This window comes from Doryrhamphus excisus, chromosome 19 (genome assembly GCF_030265055.1).
Source record: "Doryrhamphus excisus isolate RoL2022-K1 chromosome 19, RoL_Dexc_1.0, whole genome shotgun sequence".
Classification (NCBI taxonomy): Eukaryota; Metazoa; Chordata; class Actinopteri; order Syngnathiformes; family Syngnathidae; genus Doryrhamphus; species Doryrhamphus excisus.
In genome coordinates this window covers 13231834-13250080 of record NC_080484.1, presented here as the reverse complement: position 1 = coordinate 13250080, position 18247 = coordinate 13231834, and the positions used below count along the sequence as shown (strand labels likewise).

General features: G+C 43.6%; 2 protein-coding genes across 2 annotated transcripts; one reads left to right on the top strand and one right to left on the bottom strand.

Annotated features, from left to right (window-relative positions):
• Positions 1 to 9343: 9343 nt before the first annotated feature.
• On the bottom strand, positions 9344 to 12230 carry pigh (phosphatidylinositol glycan anchor biosynthesis, class H). Its single transcript, XM_058056430.1, has 4 exons — positions 11512 to 12230; positions 10560 to 10769; positions 10396 to 10479; positions 9344 to 10324 (listed from the first exon to the last, which is right to left on the bottom strand). The coding sequence occupies exons 1-4, from the start codon at positions 11686 to 11688 to the stop codon at positions 10253 to 10255; spliced, it is 543 nt and encodes a 180-aa protein (XP_057912413.1). The 5' UTR covers positions 11689 to 12230; the 3' UTR covers positions 9344 to 10252.
• A 59-nt stretch (positions 12231 to 12289) lies between these two features.
• Positions 12290 to 17472, top strand: zfyve1 (zinc finger, FYVE domain containing 1). The gene is made up of 12 exons (XM_058056423.1): positions 12290 to 13588; positions 13662 to 13905; positions 14006 to 14266; positions 14335 to 14549; positions 14630 to 14736; positions 15083 to 15191; positions 15261 to 15358; positions 15685 to 15802; positions 15874 to 16044; positions 16701 to 16881; positions 16961 to 17074; positions 17150 to 17472. The coding sequence occupies exons 1-12, from the start codon at positions 13094 to 13096 to the stop codon at positions 17383 to 17385; spliced, it is 2349 nt and encodes a 782-aa protein (XP_057912406.1). The 5' UTR covers positions 12290 to 13093; the 3' UTR covers positions 17386 to 17472.
• Positions 17473 to 18247: the final 775 nt, after the last annotated feature.

Genomic DNA, 18247 nt, shown 5'->3' with positions numbered 1-18247 from the left:
AGGAAAAGCGGTAGAAAATGAATGAATGAATGAATGAATGTTATTATTATTTCTAATGATACAATATTTTTTTGTCATTATACCACGAAAGGAAGCCATTTGTGTTTATTTGTGAAGATAACTAAGACAAAACAATACATGGTAAGGGCATACACTAGCTTCTAAACACACAACTGTTCCCTAAATGTAAGGTTGTGTGAAAGGCTGCTAATGATAAGGTGCATGTGAAAGAGGTGAGGGATGTTTGGGGTTGATGTTAAGGTCAAAGCTGTGATGACCCGGCAGGGTCAAGGCCGGCTGTCTCAAATGCACTTTTTATTTATGATGCTGTTCCGTTCAAAGACAAAGCACAGATGCTTCGCCCAACATCAAAAGGGTGTGTGTGTGGGGGATCATCTTTTAAGGGATGTGTGTGTGTTGTTGTGCAACGATGAAGGCCACGTTGGACCGGTTTTATGTTCCCAGAGTCACAGCTCACCTCTCGTTTCACGGGGTTAGTCATGTCCTCTCCTTCTGCTTCTTCTCCCAGGATATTTTTCCCCAATTTGGCGATTATGTCGGGAGGAGTCAAACAAGTCCTCCTCTGGCTGAGGGCCAGTTTCGCTCTCGTCAAAAGTTGCAAAAGTTTGGCAGGCGTGTTGTGGGAATCAGCAGGTGCACCGACTGGTCCGCCGGGCTTTGCAGTCAAGACGCAAGGACTTGTGGGTCCGGGCTCAGCTTCTGGGAAGAGAAACAGTTTATTGTTTTTATGAGGTAAATTGTTTTGGCTGGGAGAAATGTTGAATGGACTCCATTTGAATCAGCCCCATGTTGTCCATCCATATATATATATCCCTCTGCTTTATGTGCTGGATTCATGGATCATTTACTGAAACCAATGGGAGGGAATGGGAAACATCATTACATTTTATTATGTAATATTGTATTTACAGGAGGGGTCTCACAAGATTTTCTCGTTTGGGTCTTGAAAATGAAGTGGAGAATTTTGCCGGTCTGGAAGAGAGTTCAGCACCTTGGAACGTTTGTTCCACAGAGCAACGGCATGATGGGAGTGAGCCCTTTTATCAGTCATAGAGTCTCGTTGGGTGGAGGCGGGGCCACAAGCATACACACAGAGAGCAGAAGACTTTTCCTAAAAGCAACATTAAAATCTTGTCTTGTAGACCCAATCATGTATAGTCTTGTGACATCCCTCAATTTACATAATGTAATTTTATTTCATTCAATTATAATCTTATATTGCATTATGTATCATTAATAATAAAAATACATAAATTAAATATATGGTATAATATATGGTATAAAATACATATATACAGTAAATCTCGGATATATCGATTCAATTGTTCCCACTGGTTTTGTCCGATATAAGCGAAATCTGTTATATGCGTATACCGGAAAATGTCCGTTTTACGCATATATCGGATTTATATCCGGTATATGCGTAAATCGGATTTTATCCGTTATAAAAAGGCACTTCCTTGACTATGTTTCCAATGTACCTGGACGCGCAGGCAACGCTGCAAATGACGTCGTATAGCGGCCTGTCACGATTCGGCCAATCGGAGCGCCACGATGCGGCCATCCGATATATGCGAGGGAAATTTAATGGAAATGCATTGGAACGGGACTGGAGATTTTGTCCGAAATAGGCGAAATCCGTTATAAAAAATCCGATATATGCAATGAATTTTTATTGGAAATGCATTACAGAAAAATTGGTTCTTTTTTTATCTGTCCGTTGTGAGCGAATTTCCGATATATCTGAGTCCGATATATCCAAGGTTTACTGTATAAATGAAATATATGGTATACAATACATATATATTTCAAAGTATATAACAAAAACACATCTTATTTTTCATTTATCATGCATAAAGCATAAAGCCTTTTAAATGCAACATCAGCTTGTGAAATGTTTAAAAAACACATCCCACTCTCGTTTCCCACGTAAGCCTGTGTGCATTCCCGTTATTTCTCCTGCGTAAACTGCCAGTTTCGGTGTTGCGTCCGTGAGAATTGTCCCAGACTGATTTCACCTTGAGGCGACGGCTTTGTTTTTTTTTCAAATGCTCCTCGCTGGTGATGAGTAATACACATGTCAATTGTTTTCCTTCCTCGGCACGTACACGGCAGCCATGATGCAGTCTTCATGGTGTCTATGAACCTGCAGGCGTCAGGAGGTAAATAACGACCCTTGCAGAGGAAGTGGCAGCTGCAGAGTGTATTTTTGCATGACTGCACGGAACAACGTTTGTTCTCTTTTTGATGTTCGATGCCCGATAGAAGCCCGCTTTGACTCTTTGACACCATTTTCCATGCAAAAACTGGAATAAAATAATGGCCCATATTTACATTTAAAATGTGATGCAGAAATTTACATCACCACTAATAGATAAAAACTTATGTATTTCTATCTGTGATTCAGTTAAGATTCATTAAGTTAAGTGTGGACAAAATTCATTGAAATTAAATATTTTTTGACTGACAGCCCAAATATAAACCGTAAAACCATGTTGAGGTTTTTGGAGGCGTTTTAATAGCAGGCTTTCTCGAAGGAAGAGGTGTGTCCCATTTCCTTTTTGAGCTGTTTTTCTATCTGTAGCATGAGTTCATGTCTCATAAGGATTGCAGATGATGGGCAAAATTCCAAAAACAGCTCACGTTTGATAAAAGTGTCGTCCTTGCACATAACATTATTGCATTATAACATCAGGAAGCAGGAAGTAGCGTGCTAATGCTAGGAGTCCACTGGACAGGCGCCAGTTGCTGCCACTTTGTGCCAAAGATTATGTGATTGGCGCGTAGTGGCCCGCTGTGGCGGCGAATAAACGGCAACATGGCAACAAGCCGAGGGAACATTAATTCGGCCCCTAGCATAACATGCAACTACAACGAACCACCAATGTTTCTTTCACTAGATAACCCTCTTGACATCTTTCATTCGTGCTGTTAACAAATGCAGATTGTAACCAAAAAAAAATCAAACAGTGATGTAAAGATGTTCCCCTCTTATCAACAACGCTAGCAGGGAATATCAGGCCACCTATTCTCTTGCAGATCACTGCACCAAAGCTCTAAAGCACTAAAGTACTGTTATCTCCGCAGAATAGACAATGGAGTGGTCTAACACCTTTCCACTTTAGAATTCAAAAGAAAAAAAGAAGTCGTCAGCGGCTCGTTCGGAATTAAAAGAGCAAAATGAGGAGGAACCTGCTGGGACCCATGCAAATACTCAACAAGTAGGAGATACACAAAAGGTTGTGGATTTAAAAAGCGTCTACCCCTGCAATAAGCAACCAGAGCGTTCTTTGTCAACGATATGCTGGGCTCTTTAACTGAGCAAAAAGTACATTCTTGCAATATTATATCAACCTTTTTTGAGCCACGGCACGTTTTTTATGTTGGAAAAAATTTTGCGGCACACCAATAACCAACATTATTTGCTTCTTTCAGCTTTTACCTGATTTTTCCTGATTACTCGCCACAGCAGATCCTTTTGATCCGCATACTAATTTAACCAACAATGTTACAAAATGTCACCACTACCTCTCACGTGCATCACTAAGTCTATTAGAGGAACGAGGCAATCAGCTACGTGTTGCCACACGGACAAATATTACATTGCTCTGCCAGTCTTTACACCAATGACATGCAACAATGACATAATATTTGCAGAAAATTATTAATACATGTTAATTAAAAAAGTGATATTGAATAATTCCTCACGGCACACCTGACGATTTCTCACGGCACACTTGTGTGCCGCGGCACAATTGTTGAAAATCACTGATTTAGTGTGTGTCAAATAGCAAGACCTCTATGACATTTGAGATATCTGACTCAAGATCATCCAAGGCCAAAAGCTCCTTTGGCCCCCCCATCTTGTGGCCCTGTGTCTTCTGGCACAGCACGTCACACTACAATGTCATCAGGATACGGTGTATGATGATATGAGCTTGCATATAGATCTTTGGAGACGTTAGCGACACCAGCGTCAACAGCTGACGACTTTCGTCTGTGTAAACTTTGGTGTGTCAGGACTTGCTCAAGTCTGGTAGGTACACACTGCTGCCGCCGCCGTCAGCTCGACTCACAACACACCGTAAATCACCTTGCTCAGCCTGTTTCTGTGTCATGCATGAGTGAGTGTGTGTATGTGTGTGTGTCCGCGTTTGGGTGGCAGGGGGAGGGGGGTATCGATACCTCTCCCAAGGCTAACGGTTGAACTGCTGAAATACACCGATGATGTGGAGGCTGATACTGTTGTCTGAAAATGAGGCAACACACAAACATTACAGTGGAAAATATCTGGCAACGCAGGTTTTTAACAGTCTGAATAACTCAAAATTCCAACCTTTTTTTCTTGTTTCTCTTAATATTTTGACTTTATGCTCGCAAAACTTTTGGTGTCGTTTCTATAAAAAAAATGCAAATATTTAAATATTTATATTTTAAAACAATTAATAATTGTAAATATTATTACATTTAAATTTACTTTTAAAAATTTCAATTTCATTTGCATTTCACAGTTAAAGTATTTTGTTTTAATTCATTATTTAAAATGCACATTTACATTCGAAATGAATGTTAACGTTTGAAATTAAAAAACGTGAACATTCTAAACATTTTTATGTTACTTTGAAAAGGTGAAAATATAAAAAAAATTAAGATTTCAACATTTAAATTTGATACAATTTATTACATTTTAGTTTCAATTTAATTGACTGATATCATTAAATATATAATGTATATCATGTAAATGTAAGATTGTACTAAATTCCATTTCAGAAAACCTTTCCAAAACAAACGGTTAGTTCTGAGGTTCAGAATAGATTTCAATAGATTAAAAATGAGAAAATGTCATATTTGTAATATCTAACACTTATGAGACAGTGTTATACAAATACAAAAAGGTGTACGTTGATTTGCCTGGGGGTATTTTCTTATACTGAATATTAGTAGTAGAGTACTGTAGTACTGAATCTGTAGTCTGCAACGTCTCTCAGTATGATGCGGGGCAAGAATATACAAAGTCACTTGTTGCGGTGAAATAAGACAGGCCTGCAAAGCCTTAGTAAAGTAGCGAAAGTGATACATAATAAATGAGAAGAGTCCTGAGCACCACTGTTGGTGCGGCCTCTCCTCTAGTCTGATGTTAGGATTAACACTTGACGTCAAACAGGACATCACACGACACACCCTTTTTAATGACTATTTTAATGGTGGTTACTGCCACTACTCTAGTCCCAATACTTATGCCAATAAATGCAGAGTGGAAATGATTCACCGTCTCTGAGTCACGTGCGGGTCACCAATGAATTGCGTATTGGCATCCCGGTTGCTGATGTGGCGTGACATACCTTCACAGTGATCCTTATGATCTTGTGACATAGCGTCTTCATCATCACCGTCGTCATGGTGCCGAGGCCCAGCAGATTAGAGGCTGCATCCATTATCTGTGTATGTTCAGACATGAGGAACGCTGTGACATCATTCCCGGGGGGCCATCTGAACAGGTAAAAAAAAAAAAAAAAAAAAGACCAAGGTGAGACAAAGCATGCTGCTTGTTTGTTGTTTATCAAACTGATGATGATAATGATGATGATGAGGACACCAATGAGGTCACCAGAATGTATTAATGACTGGAGAGCCCCGTGCAAGCTGCTGCTGCTCGCTCTCTGCCTGCCGACGAACCGGCAGAACCGGCTGCCAGCTGGTCTGACGGGAAGCTCGTTTCACTTACCTGACGCCTCGCAGGTGACGCGGCCTTGTTCCACTTGCTGTCTGCTGTCGTATTTTTAAAAAAAATGCTTTTACTGATGCGTCATTAATCAAGTGACATGTACCAATAGAGTTGGCATAATGCAGTTGTACATTTTATCCAATATGGCAGATCATTCATTCATTCATTCATTTTCTACCGCTTTTCCTCACGAGGGTTGCGGGGGTGCTGGAGCCTATCCCAGCTGTCTTCCAGCGAGACTGGTCGCCAGCCAATCACATATAGACAAACAACCATTCACACTCACATTCATACCTATGGACAATTAATTGGAGTCACCAATTAACGTAGCATGTTTTTTTTTGGAATGTGGGAGGAAACCGGAGTACCCGTGCATGCGGGTAGAACATGCAAACTCCACACAGAGATGGCAGAGGGTGGAATCGAACCCTGGTCCTCCAAGCTGTGAGGTCTGCGCGCTAACCACTAAAACGCCATGCCGCCCCCCATGGCAGATCAATGGTTGGTAAATATTGGGAATTTTCCAGCAAGGAAATGAAAATGTGCTAGGGAGAAAAACAATGATGTCATGGCACAGTCTGAAAGCATTCAATCAGACTGCTGTGACTTCATCCTATGTACAAGGGGGAACACCGGAAATAGTCCCGTTTCCACTTGAGGGAAATCTCCCTTTAAGATTCCTATGCAGGAACTTCTCATTTACAAGGAATTTTGATACATTGTTTCTACAGAGCACGGCGGTCAAGTGGTTAGCGCGCAGACCTCACAGCTTGGAGACTAGGGTTCAATTCCACCCTCGGCCATCTCTGTGTGGAGTTTGCATGTTCTCCCCGTGCATGCGTGGGTTTTCTCCGGGTACTCCGGTTTCCTCCCACATTCCAAAAAAAACATGCTAGGTTAATTGGCGACTCCAAATTGTCCATAGGTATGAATGTGAGTGTGAATGGTTGTTTGTCTATATGTGCCCCGTGATTGGCTGGCGACCAGTCCAGGGTGTACCCTGCCTCTTGCCCGAAGACAGCTGGGATAGGCTCCAGCACCCCCGCAACCCTCATGAAGAAAAAGCGGTAGAAAATGAATGAATGAATGAATGTTTCTGCCGATTTTACCCAGGTCAAAACGGTCTAACTGTCTCCTGGAAAAGTCATAAAAATCCCCAGGATGTTGCTGGAAAAAGGGTTTAGATTAAATAACCATTAGAGAATAATCTGTAATGGACAACCTGACAATACTGTAACACTGGATCTCATCGGATTGTACATGCAGGCGTACCTAAGGAAATGGTGAGCTGAGGTGTCGCTTACGCTATTGTGACACGTCCCACACTGGCACAACTACTTCCTGTCCATCATCACCACAAAGCCTGCAACAGAGCGGCAGTTGCGTAAAGACCGGTTCTAGGGTATTACCCAACGGACTGTAGTGAAGCTACCATGGGCTTCTTTCTATTGGCTAGCATGATGCGTGTGTCATTTGAATGGGCCGAGCTCTGTCAGGTATCCCAGCATGCATGTGTCATGATTGATCTACTTTCAGATTCAAATCCAAACTGACGCCACATTACACCTGTCTGCCTGCACGGACCGTTAAGAATAGACACAATTTCAATAAAAGCAAGCCGTGACTCACGGGACCTCCGGCAACAAAATGGACGACACTCGACACCACCACGGCGAGGCATGGTGTGGTATCAACAAAGCCTAAACACTAGTTCTACATTCACACAACGCAATGGCAAACCTTGGCATATGTAAAAGAAGCTAAGCCATGGGTGTCCAATGTGCGGCCCGGGGGCATTTGTGGCACTTGGCTGTTTTTTTATTGGCCCATGGCACATTCTAATTTAGTTTAACAAGGAAAAAAAACAGCAAAATAGTTAGGACTCATTACTCAGCTCGATGGTATTCATATTTCCAGCTAAGCACTCTTAGTAATAAAATTAAAAAAGAATGGAATAGCCTCACTTTCACTTTGACATTTGAGAACAAGTAAATGCCCCCCCCCAAATAACCAAAGAAAGTTGATCTTTTTGTTTTATGGTAATGATAATGGTTTTATTTCATTTGAACATGCATCAGATTACAATTGAACGCATCACATAATCAGTTCCCAGTTCCACATGTCCAAAAGGAGTAGGAAGAAGCAAAGCTTATTAAATCCTACCCCTCCATCTGGTACTTTTACAATCAGGAACTGTTACATTTGTTCACTTCCTGCTTTCCTAATATAGTTTAAGATTTTTTTTTGTTTTTTGTCACATACCGAAGTAGGAGGTGACATGAGCATCCAATGACATCATGGGTGTCATCGTAAGTGTCAATATAGTGATATATATAGCACATCATGACTGGTTCAAGACTCTTCATCCTTGTATTTAGCAAACACCAACTGCTTGTATTGTTTCTTGAATTGGCTCATCGTTGTGCATTGTTTGACTTCCTTACTCAATCCATTCCATAGTTTGATTCCACATACTGAAATGCTATGGCTAGCATAACGTAGTCCTAGCATTTTTAGCACCCTTTAGATGTATAAATAAATAAAAAAAACAGCGAGAAAACACTAAAAACATTCAGGCTGCTGATTTAAAAAATGTCTGAACTCCAGAAAAATGCATAAAAATATTGGATCTTAACTTTCAGGTGTTTATAATGGTACATTATTGTTTGAAATGATGAATAATAAAGCCCAGGAAAAATCAATAAAATCATTTTTAAACTTACCGTGTTAAAGGAATTTGAGCAGGGACCATCCAAGAAAGATTATACCTGCAGTGTATTTAAGCAGAGTCAACAACCCTGCTGTTTATTCTAATTTTACAGGAACTGCTGACCCGAGGTTCTGGGAAAGATGAATCTCAGGACATCTCCACCATTTATTGGAAATCTTAAGGGATTATTTTGCTATAAAAAGTACAGGAAGTTTTAGTTATAGCCTCAACGATGTTTGAGGAGAGGTCAGATGTCACTAGTCAATGGTTAATGGGGGCGGGTGGTGGGGGTGGAGGGGACCACAGGTGTTAAGGGAACCACCGCCCTGCTCGGTGGGGAGTTAAACTCCCCTCACCCGATGCACAACACGCTTCTCACACGTGAGCAGACTTCACACGTCCACAAGTGGTGTCAGTGATGGTAAAGGTTGAGTAGATGTTCCACAAGCGTACGACTTTAGACATTCGAAAAGAAGAGTACTGCATGTACGTAATGGCTGATGAGGAAAAGCAGAACTTAATGAGAGTTAAATGGGCATAATTACCAGTCCACACCTGTGCCTGAAGAAAGCCTCGCATCTGCATGAGCTATAATTGACACTCAGGGTTCACCCCCCCCCCCCCCCCCCCAATCTGAAGGCCCGAGGTGCGCCCCCCTCCCTCCTCTGTGTGGTTCCCGGCTGTTCGCACCTCCGAGGTGGTGGCAGAGGGGGACTATTATCCTGTCAGGGGCCGTTCTTCACAGGGCCGTAACGCTTCTCGCCGTGAAAGTCACACCCTTGTGCTTGTTTTGGCGGCTTCGGGAGCGCCGGGTTCAAACGCTCGGCCGACTCGGGGGGTCGCAGATGGTGTGGGAGAGGAAAGAAAACACAAGACAGGGCGGAGAGGGGCTTTGGCACTTGGTTAATGAATCTTAGTGGCCGTTTAATGCAAGCATTGCGGTAATTACTGGCGAAGGGGGTCTCAGGGAAAGCAGTTTGATTGACAGCCACATTGTTTGACATTACTACACAGACAACACACAAATACACCAATTTAAGTGGTGTTCCTTGAAATAGTACAACATACAAAATATATCTGTTTATTGACTCACTGTGTTGCATGTCAGCCTGGTGCTGCCACCTGCAGGAGAAATCTATGTACAACAGTTCCAGACTTTTTGGAAGTCAACAAATAAATGTCAAGTGACGCCACATTTTTCTTTCAAATTTTTATGTGGGAAAGTATGTGGAAAGTACAAGAAAATATATGTATTATATTTAAATAATATCCCAAAGAAAACTATTCTATTTTGGCACTCAATTTGAAAAGCTAGTGTGTTATACTTTAAACTGGCAAACTTTTCTATACAATTTAAAGCAGGGGTGTCCAAAGTGCAGCCCGGGAGTCATTTGCGGTTCACAGCTTGTTTTTTTACAGGCCCGTGGCACGTCATTGTGGGAAAAAGTTTGGACACCCCTGATTGAAAGCAAACATCCAACAGTGCAATTATACTGTAACAATATTATTGTTGCACACACACACACACACACACACACACTCATAAGGGACTTGATTAGCTACACCAGCAGCATAAAAATAATGCCTTTATACAAATAGTAACGCTCAGTATTAAGAGGTATTCGTTTAACAATATGTCCATTCAAAGTAAGCATTACCTTTACAGAAGCTTACAGCCCTTACATGTGTACCTAATGTTGTGCGAGTGGACCTACCATGAGAAAAGGAGGAAAAAATGGAAAGTAAAATGAGCAAATAATGTTTGAAATCATGACCTGGCTTGGCTTTGACTCCTGTTAGCACGTGGAGAGAATCTCCTGACAGCTTTTGTAAACTTTCACCAAACAGTTCAGCCTTGGCTTGGAGCTCTGGAAAACAAAATAATGATATGATGTGATAACAGGAAGTATTTGAGAAGCAGGTGCACGTCCGTTCTCACCTGAAACAATGGAACGACATGTGAAACTCCATCAGGAGTAGAAGGGTCCTTCAGAAGTATGCATAGGTAGTAAATGATTTGATGCTGCAATGACAAAAAAAGCACTATTCAGCTCATAATGTACATGAAACACAAATGGTGGAACCACAATCCTTTCTTATCACCATGTACACAGCTTCATTGATGGCGATGTCCTTGACTCGGCTCATTTCAATGAAAGTGCTTGTCTCCCGACCCGAGGCGTAGCTGGAGGACACCTGGATGCCCACAGAGCCGATGATGAGCACCGACTCGTGATCCACCTTCACAAAGTGAATGTGGAGCATCATTCCCACCAGGGTGACCAGGATGGCACAGGACAGCACGGCAGTGTTCTGCATGGGGCGGGAAGATCAAAATGGTTACAAATTTATATTATTTAACAATTGTTATACTACTGCAATGGTTGCACACACAACCACAATAAGGCAATTGCCGCAACATAGGGTTCCTATTTTAGAAATGGATATTTTCATATTTATAGCATAAACACCCTGTTTACAATCTTCTAAATGTTTTTAAAACATTATTAGTACCACCAAGACATGAAATAACACCCATATAATCACCTTTACATTCATATTACCCAATATAGTGGATATATTAAGAGTTGTAAGTTGAATAAGTTGAGTTTTAGCTTGATGTGGGCTATGGCCACAACACTAACCATTTTAATTACTATGACTGTTATTATTATTTTTGCGGTTAGTGAGATCATTTAAACCTGCAATAAAAACCAGTTCTTGGGAGCCTGGTGCTTCGGTGGTGGTCTCAATCGAACAATTACTGACACCTAGCGGCCAATGTAGGGTACTACATTCACAAGTTGTGGTTTTCATGGCTGTTTATGCTTGAGAATGCTTAGCTTAGGTGGGGGAATGCACAATATGCTTAAATATGTATATATATTTTGACTAATAATATCACTGACTGTTTTAATATTAATAATTGAATAATATTTGTAAAATGTACAGTTATTAGCATTCGGATTGAACTTGTCAATATGTTTTCAAAGCCATTTTCTAAAGCGATATTTGACATATTACTATGACATTGCCGACAGTGAGTCTCACTTACTTGTGTGAAGAAGAACACGGTATATGCAGCTAGCCAAACAGAGCAGGTGTACACCATCACCTTACCGATGGACACTTTAGGGGAGCTGACAGTGAACTCCCTGCAAAAGCCAGAGTGATTTTGACACTCCAGGGATATTGTTCTGCCAGAAATGTCCGTGTAGGCTTGGTCCTCCATCTTCCAGTGAATAATAAAAGTTAACCGAGTTGACTCAAGCTAGCATGGAAGCTAGGTGGTCAGCATAGAGCTAGAATTAGCATCCAAGGTCAACTGTGCAGATATTGGTAACTTTCCCGCAATTAATTAAAAAAACGAAAACTGACTTTGACTTTGTATGCAATGAAGAATATACTGTATTACATTCGAAAGAAACTAATACTAATTGACTTATCCCAACTCAATTGACGTTAGGAGACGAAAGGCTAGACGTGTAGCTATTGACACCCGGGCGTCCCAGTTACACTTAAAAGAGGACGATCAAAGGCGGGTCTGTAAACGTCGGTGTGTTCCGGGCATTATAAGAAGCAAACCCCCGACAGCTGGCGGAGACAAAGCATTCTGGGAAAACGTACTAAGTAGAAACAACAGTACAAACATCGCTTGTTGTCGAAATAGACAAGCAATTACCGTCAAAATAGCTACCTGCTGTTATATAATATTGTTGTTAATGTTATTAAAATCCAGCTACAATTACACAAACACGGCGGTTTATGGCTCAGCGCGAAACTCACACAGAGGCCACGGGACTACAATTCCCAGAATGCATTGACTGCCGATGACTTTTCAACCCTCGATAAAAACAAGCCGATCAGCTGATGTAAAAGCGACAACATCATTTCTTGGGGTTTCTGACACATAATAGCCCAACAGCAACCTAACTTCCGCACTGTCAGGTCAGTACGTGGCACCGGGCCCTATGTTTGCTGCTATTATTAGACTTCGGGGCTAGTTTTAGACCGTGACAAGGCAATGGTTTACAGTTGTCAAGTCAGTCGTCGTCGGCCGGACTGCTAACAACAACTGTGAGGTCAGTCGATGGAAATGGTGACGGTTATTGCTTTCGTCCACGGTACCACGTCTGCCTGCATGGCTTGCTAATTATTAATAACTGTTTGGTGTATTTGAGTAAACACCTAGCTATGGGCATAGCAGCTAGCATTTAGCGAGCCATTTATTACTGTGTAAACAAGGCAGAAGATGCTGGATAGATAATGTTTGCTTCATTAGTGTTGGGTCACAACAACACAACCATTCAAGCCTGTACTACTTTTTGACAGTAATTGTGCAATAAAATAAAATAATCAACACCGTTATATTACATATAGTTGGGGTAGTGTTAAGGATATTTTCAGGGCTCAAGTTTGAATGCTTTTTATCCAGTATCCTACACAATGAAAGTCCAAAAAATATTAAAAACAAATGAATAAAAAACAATAATTAACCTCTATGAAGGAGGAACAGCATTAGTCTCAGACAAAGGTCAAAGGTTGTGCTTGTAGTGAAACTTTTGGCTTTTTTAAATAGTCCTCTGTAGTAAATAAGCAGTCTAGTCCTCCATTATCAGCATCTGTAAAAGTGGGCTATGAGCGGTCAAGGTCCAGCTGTAGATAAAGGGATGAACACAGTACTAGTCTGCCAGGAGAGTTACGCCTGCGGGGGCTCCGATGAGGCTGCCTTTGAATGCGACGAATGCAGCAGCTTGCAATGCGCCCGCTGCGAGCTAGAGCTCCATCGCCAGGACCGTATGAGGAACCACGACCGCGTGCGCATCTCCCCGGGTCACGTTCCCTTTTGCGACGCATGTAAAGGGGACGGGGGCGGCGGGGGCTCTGTCACGGCTGGACGGCTGCGAGCTGCGGTGCGCTGCCAGGGATGCAAGATCAACCTGTGTTTGGACTGCCAGAAGCGAACGCACAGTGGCGTGAACAAGAGGAAGCACCCTGTCATGCCGTACCCCCCGGCCAAAAAACCCCAGGAGAACAGTGTCATATCCGGGGAGTCGGAGATGGAGATCCTTAGAGAACAGCTGGACAAAGTGTGCAGCTTCCTGTTAGTGGACGAGAGAGAGGAGATGCAGGTGAGTGCCTTGAAATGAAAACTCACGGATGCATGGATGGGAGGGGTTACTCTTGTGAGCTTTTCGCGTGCAGGTGAAGGATGAAGAGGAGTTTGTGAGCAGACTGCAATGCGGAGCCGATGAGCTCCTCAAGGTGGTCTCCATCTTTGGGAACACCGGTGAGGGGAAGTCCCACACGCTGAATCACACTTTCTTCCACGGAAAGGAAGTGTTCAAAACCTCGCCCACGCAGGAGTCCTGCACGGTGGGCGTGTGGGCAGCCATGGACCCTTTTCACAGAGTGGTTGTCATTGACACAGAAGGACTTCTCGGAGCTGGTAAGCTTTACAGAACTTGACACAGCAGAATCGGCCTTCAGTTGGACAAAGTGACATCATTGCCTTAGCACTTTCTGCATCCTTTCCCGTTTCCACTCAGGATCCAGCCAGGGTCAGCGAACCCGCCTCCTCCTCAAAGTCTTGGCCATCTCAGACATCATCATCTACAGGACCCATGCCGACCGCCTCCATGACGACCTCTTCAAGTTCCTCGGTGATGCCTCGGAAGCTTACCTGAAGCATTTCTCCCGGGAGTTGAAGGCGACCACGACGCGCTGCGGCCTGGACGTCCCGCTGTCCACTCTGGGCCCCGCTGTCATAGTCTTCCACGAAACGGTCCACACCAAACTCTTAGGATCAGGTACAGAAACAAACGAGGATCGCAGAGATTTTCCACGGAAGTCTTAGAAAAGATGTTTTGATGTGTAGACAAGCCGTCCGAATCTGCAGACCGTCTCCTCCAGGAGCGTTTCAGGAAAGTGGGTCTATTTCCCGAAGCGTTCAGCTCCGTGCAGTACTGCGGGACTCGGACCTACAACCCTCCCACGGACTTCAGCGGGCTGCAGAGAGGCCTGGAGCAACAGCTGGACAACAACGCCACCCGCTCGCCGCGGTCTGCCGGCGTCATCTTCAAGGCTCTGCAGGTCTACTGATGCGTTTTGGTTAGCCAGGGTTGTCACCAGTGACGACTCCACCGATATCCCGCCTTTCCTGCTCTTTCCAGGCGCTGAGCCAGCGTTTCAGTGGCGACATCCCAGATGAACACACGACCAGTAACTCCTTCTTCCCAGATGAGTACTTCACCTGCTCCTGCATCTGCCTGAGTTGTGGGTATGAATGCATACTGTTTCACTCCTCCTGGGTTAAAAACACCTGATGTATTTGAAGCATCCAGAGTGATCAGCAACTTTATCTACCTCTGTATGCGCTATAAAAAGTTGCTTGTGGTACTTAGCTGTTGTTGTGCAAGCATGCAGGTTACACTTTTGTACTGAACTCATCAGCGCTGTTACTACTATTAATCCTGGCTGAGCAGTTAGCTCTTTACCGCTGTTACAACATTGGTTCTGTTTCTTCTGTGCTGTTCAATATACCTGTCATATATATATTTACATATAAACTTGAGAAATGTCCGCTCTCCAATTATGGAGATATCCTCACTGACGCTGTCTTTCAGCTCAGGCTGTAAGAGAAGTATGAATCACCTCAAGGAGGGACTCGAACACGAGGCCAAACATCGATGCCGCTACTCGGTGCAGTACGACAACCGCATCTACACATGCAAGGTGAGCGCACGTTGACGCTGTTGATGTCGGGAGCTGCTTGTTGAGGATCTGAGCGTCCAAACGTTGCAGGCCTGCTACGAGGGAGGGAAGGAGGTGATTGTGGTTCCCAAAACGACCGCCTCGTCTGACTCGCCGTGGTTTGGCCTGGCCATCTACGCGTGGTCTGGGTGAGTCAGTTGGACAGTTTCATGACGGATGCATTCAAAAACTGCACAGTCCGGTCTGGCCCACTATGCTGTTTTCATGGGGCTTCCCTGTCTCACCCGGCACAGAAAGGACAGGGAGATATGGCAGGAAAATACACTTATGTGTATTATTCCAAAATATAGGTTATTTATTGGCATGTAACCAGCATGAAAGTCAGTTTAAAATACTACTATAATAATCATATATAAAATATTTACTCTCATTTTAAAAGTTGGCTTCAGGATGGTAAAAAAAAAAAAACAACTCTAAAATATGCAGCACTATTTGGCTCTTGTGTGTGTTCCAGCTATGTCATCGAGTGCCCCAACTGTGCCGTGATTTACCGGAGCCGGCAGTACTGGTACGGAAACCAGGACCCGGTGGAAACGGTGGTGCGAACCGAGATCCAGCACATCTGGCCGGGGGTAAAACAACCTTATTCCCTATTGCCTGTAGTTATCAAACGACATCTATACTCACTCTGCCCTCATTTCAGTCTGACGGTTTTCTGAAAGACAACCACAACGCTGCCCAGAGGTTGCTGGACGGAGTCAAGTACATCTCCCAGTCCGTGTCTGAGCTCAGCGTGAAGCCGGCCAAAGCCGTCACCTCTTGGCTGACCGACCAGATCGCTCCCACCTACTGGACACCCAACTCTCTCATCCTGGTACTGTGACCAACATGCATGATGAATCAGTTTCATCTTGTGAGGGGAAAATGAAGTTGCCACAGCAGCATCCACTGTATGGTGAGAACAGGGCAGCCAGAAGCTAACCAAAACGGAGAAATCTTGCATCGCTACTATGAAGGATAATGTCGTAATGTGGAAGTGGAAGGCAGGGTGTGAGGCATTACTGGAAGGGCCAGTTAAAGGGACCCTGACATGATTTACTTAAATATGTTGTATATTGTATGTCATGATGTTCTGAAAGTGAACTGTAAATTCCATGACGAGCTACTGCTTGTAGTTCAGCCTCATTTGCACAAATGACACCATTGTGGTAATATCGATCAGGTAAACCGAAGTTAACCGTAATTATAGCAAAGATTTGAGCAATGTGTCAATAGATGTGGCAGAAAGTAGGTACGGTAGTTATGTGCATGTTCTAATCTTGTCTTGTAATACTCCTGTCTACCTGTAGAGGTCCTAATCAATCACCATAGCATGAACTCTAGCGTCTACAGTTAAACAAGATATAGCATAAACTTTGGAAGGGCAATGCTTCCCCTGTTGTTTTACTGTAACACACCCATGAATGTGATCCTTTTAGGACATTGCTAACATTAATAAAAAAAACATGGTTTGTCCTGTTTAATGTGCAGCAATGCCAAAAATGTGCGGTGGCGTTCCAACCCAATGACACGAAGCATCACTGCCGGGCCTGCGGTGAAGGGTTCTGTGACGCCTGCTCCTCCAAAACCCGGCCTGTCCCAGAGAGAGGCTGGGGGCTTGCGCCCGTTCGAGTCTGTGACGCGTGTTTTCATAACAGGGGGATCCCAGCGGGTATGCAAATGAAGGACGGTACCCAAATAAGTGAGCTGTACTTCAGTGTGTATCAGTGATTGATGTCTGTCTGTTGTAGAGCTCCTAGATGCGGCCTTGGAGGAGGAAGGAGGCACCCTGATGGCAAGGAAGGTTGGGGAGGCTGTTCAGAACACCCTCGGCGCTGTGGTCGGCGCCATTGACATACCTCTAGGTGAGAACCATTCAAAAAAACTGACCTCTACACTGACCTGAAGCCACCGTGTCACCTCCCCTGCCGTTCCTCCAGGCTTGGTGAAGGACGCCGCGCGCCCCGCCTACTGGGTCCCGGATCAGGACATCCACTCCTGCTGCGGCTGCCAGAGGGAGTTCTCGGCCTCTCGCCTCTCCATCCACCACTGCCGTGCTTGCGGTCAGGGCGTGTGTGAGGACTGCTCGCAGGAGCGGCGTGCCGTGCCCTCCAGGGGATGGGATCACCCGGTGAGGGTGTGCAGCGTTTGCAGCCAGAAGACGGGAGAACTCTAGCAGAAGCAGCCAAAGGGACATTTTGATGGCATTTCCTGTTTTCAACTGTTGTCAGTCAGTGACTATAAAGAAGGCGAGAACACACGAGATATCAAGTTGTGGACAATCCCTACTTGTGTTCTTACAGGTCTCCATTGTTATTACCCAACATGTAGCCCTGCTATCCATTTCCTGTTTGGAGGAGGGTCGTTTGCAGCTGGTTGGTTTGGGGGGGGGCCCTCCAGTCACCCATCAATCACAAGACTGACAAAATAGACACACAACCTGCATTGTTTTTGGAATTGTAAGGGTTTATCTATAAAGATGCGTCCCATCATGTACATTCTTAGCAGCCTCCTTTTAGCTGTTTTCACGTCTTTTAGAACACAGAAAAGAGCAAGACGTGTGTTCATATCTCACATCGGAATTGTGAATGATGGGCAAAAATTCCAAAAAGTGCACTTTTCCTTTAAGTACACTTCATGATTCGTGATGATAGCATTGCTACTATAATGGCGTCCTGAGACTTTTGCACGTTTTTGGTGCACATTGCTAAGAAACCTCATTTTGACCTTTTAGCTCCTCAAGCTTTTGCTTTATTGCCTTTTTCATTATTTTTTTAGACGTATAGATGCATTCCAACTTATATATAGAGCCCATATCTATGTAATACTTACCTACTCCAATAACCTTGCCAGCCTTTGTAGCTAGTGCATAAAAAGGGCAAAATAATAGAAGAGCCTTAATAAGACTGTTGTACTTATTTGAATTGAATTAGAGTTATGTTGGTTTTTTTTTTTTTACTTGCAGTGTGGCATTAGCAATACGACAACTTGACGCCAACTTTGAGGCTGGAACCTCAAACCCGCTTTGCTGCTAGTTC

Bases quoted from the DNA above. Each gene is read 5' to 3' on its own strand.
- pigh (XM_058056430.1), bottom strand. From the start codon at position 11,688: ATGGAGGACCAAGCCTACACGGACATTTCTGGCAGAACAATATCCCTG. The intron at 10,770-11,511 runs GTAAGTGAGACT...CGCCCCATGCAG, and splicing joins CCGTGTTCTTCTTCACACAA to AACACTGCCGTGCTGTCCTG. The intron at 10,325-10,395 runs GTGAGAACGGAC...TTTGTTTTCCAG, and splicing joins ATGTCGTTCCATTGTTTCAG to AGCTCCAAGCCAAGGCTGAA.
- zfyve1 (XM_058056423.1), top strand. From the start codon at position 13,094: ATGAGCGGTCAAGGTCCAGCTGTAGATAAAGGGATGAACACAGTACTA. The intron at 14,267-14,334 runs GTACAGAAACAA...TTTGATGTGTAG, and splicing joins CACCAAACTCTTAGGATCAG to ACAAGCCGTCCGAATCTGCA. The intron at 14,737-15,082 runs GTATGAATGCAT...GCTGTCTTTCAG, and splicing joins TGCATCTGCCTGAGTTGTGG to CTCAGGCTGTAAGAGAAGTA.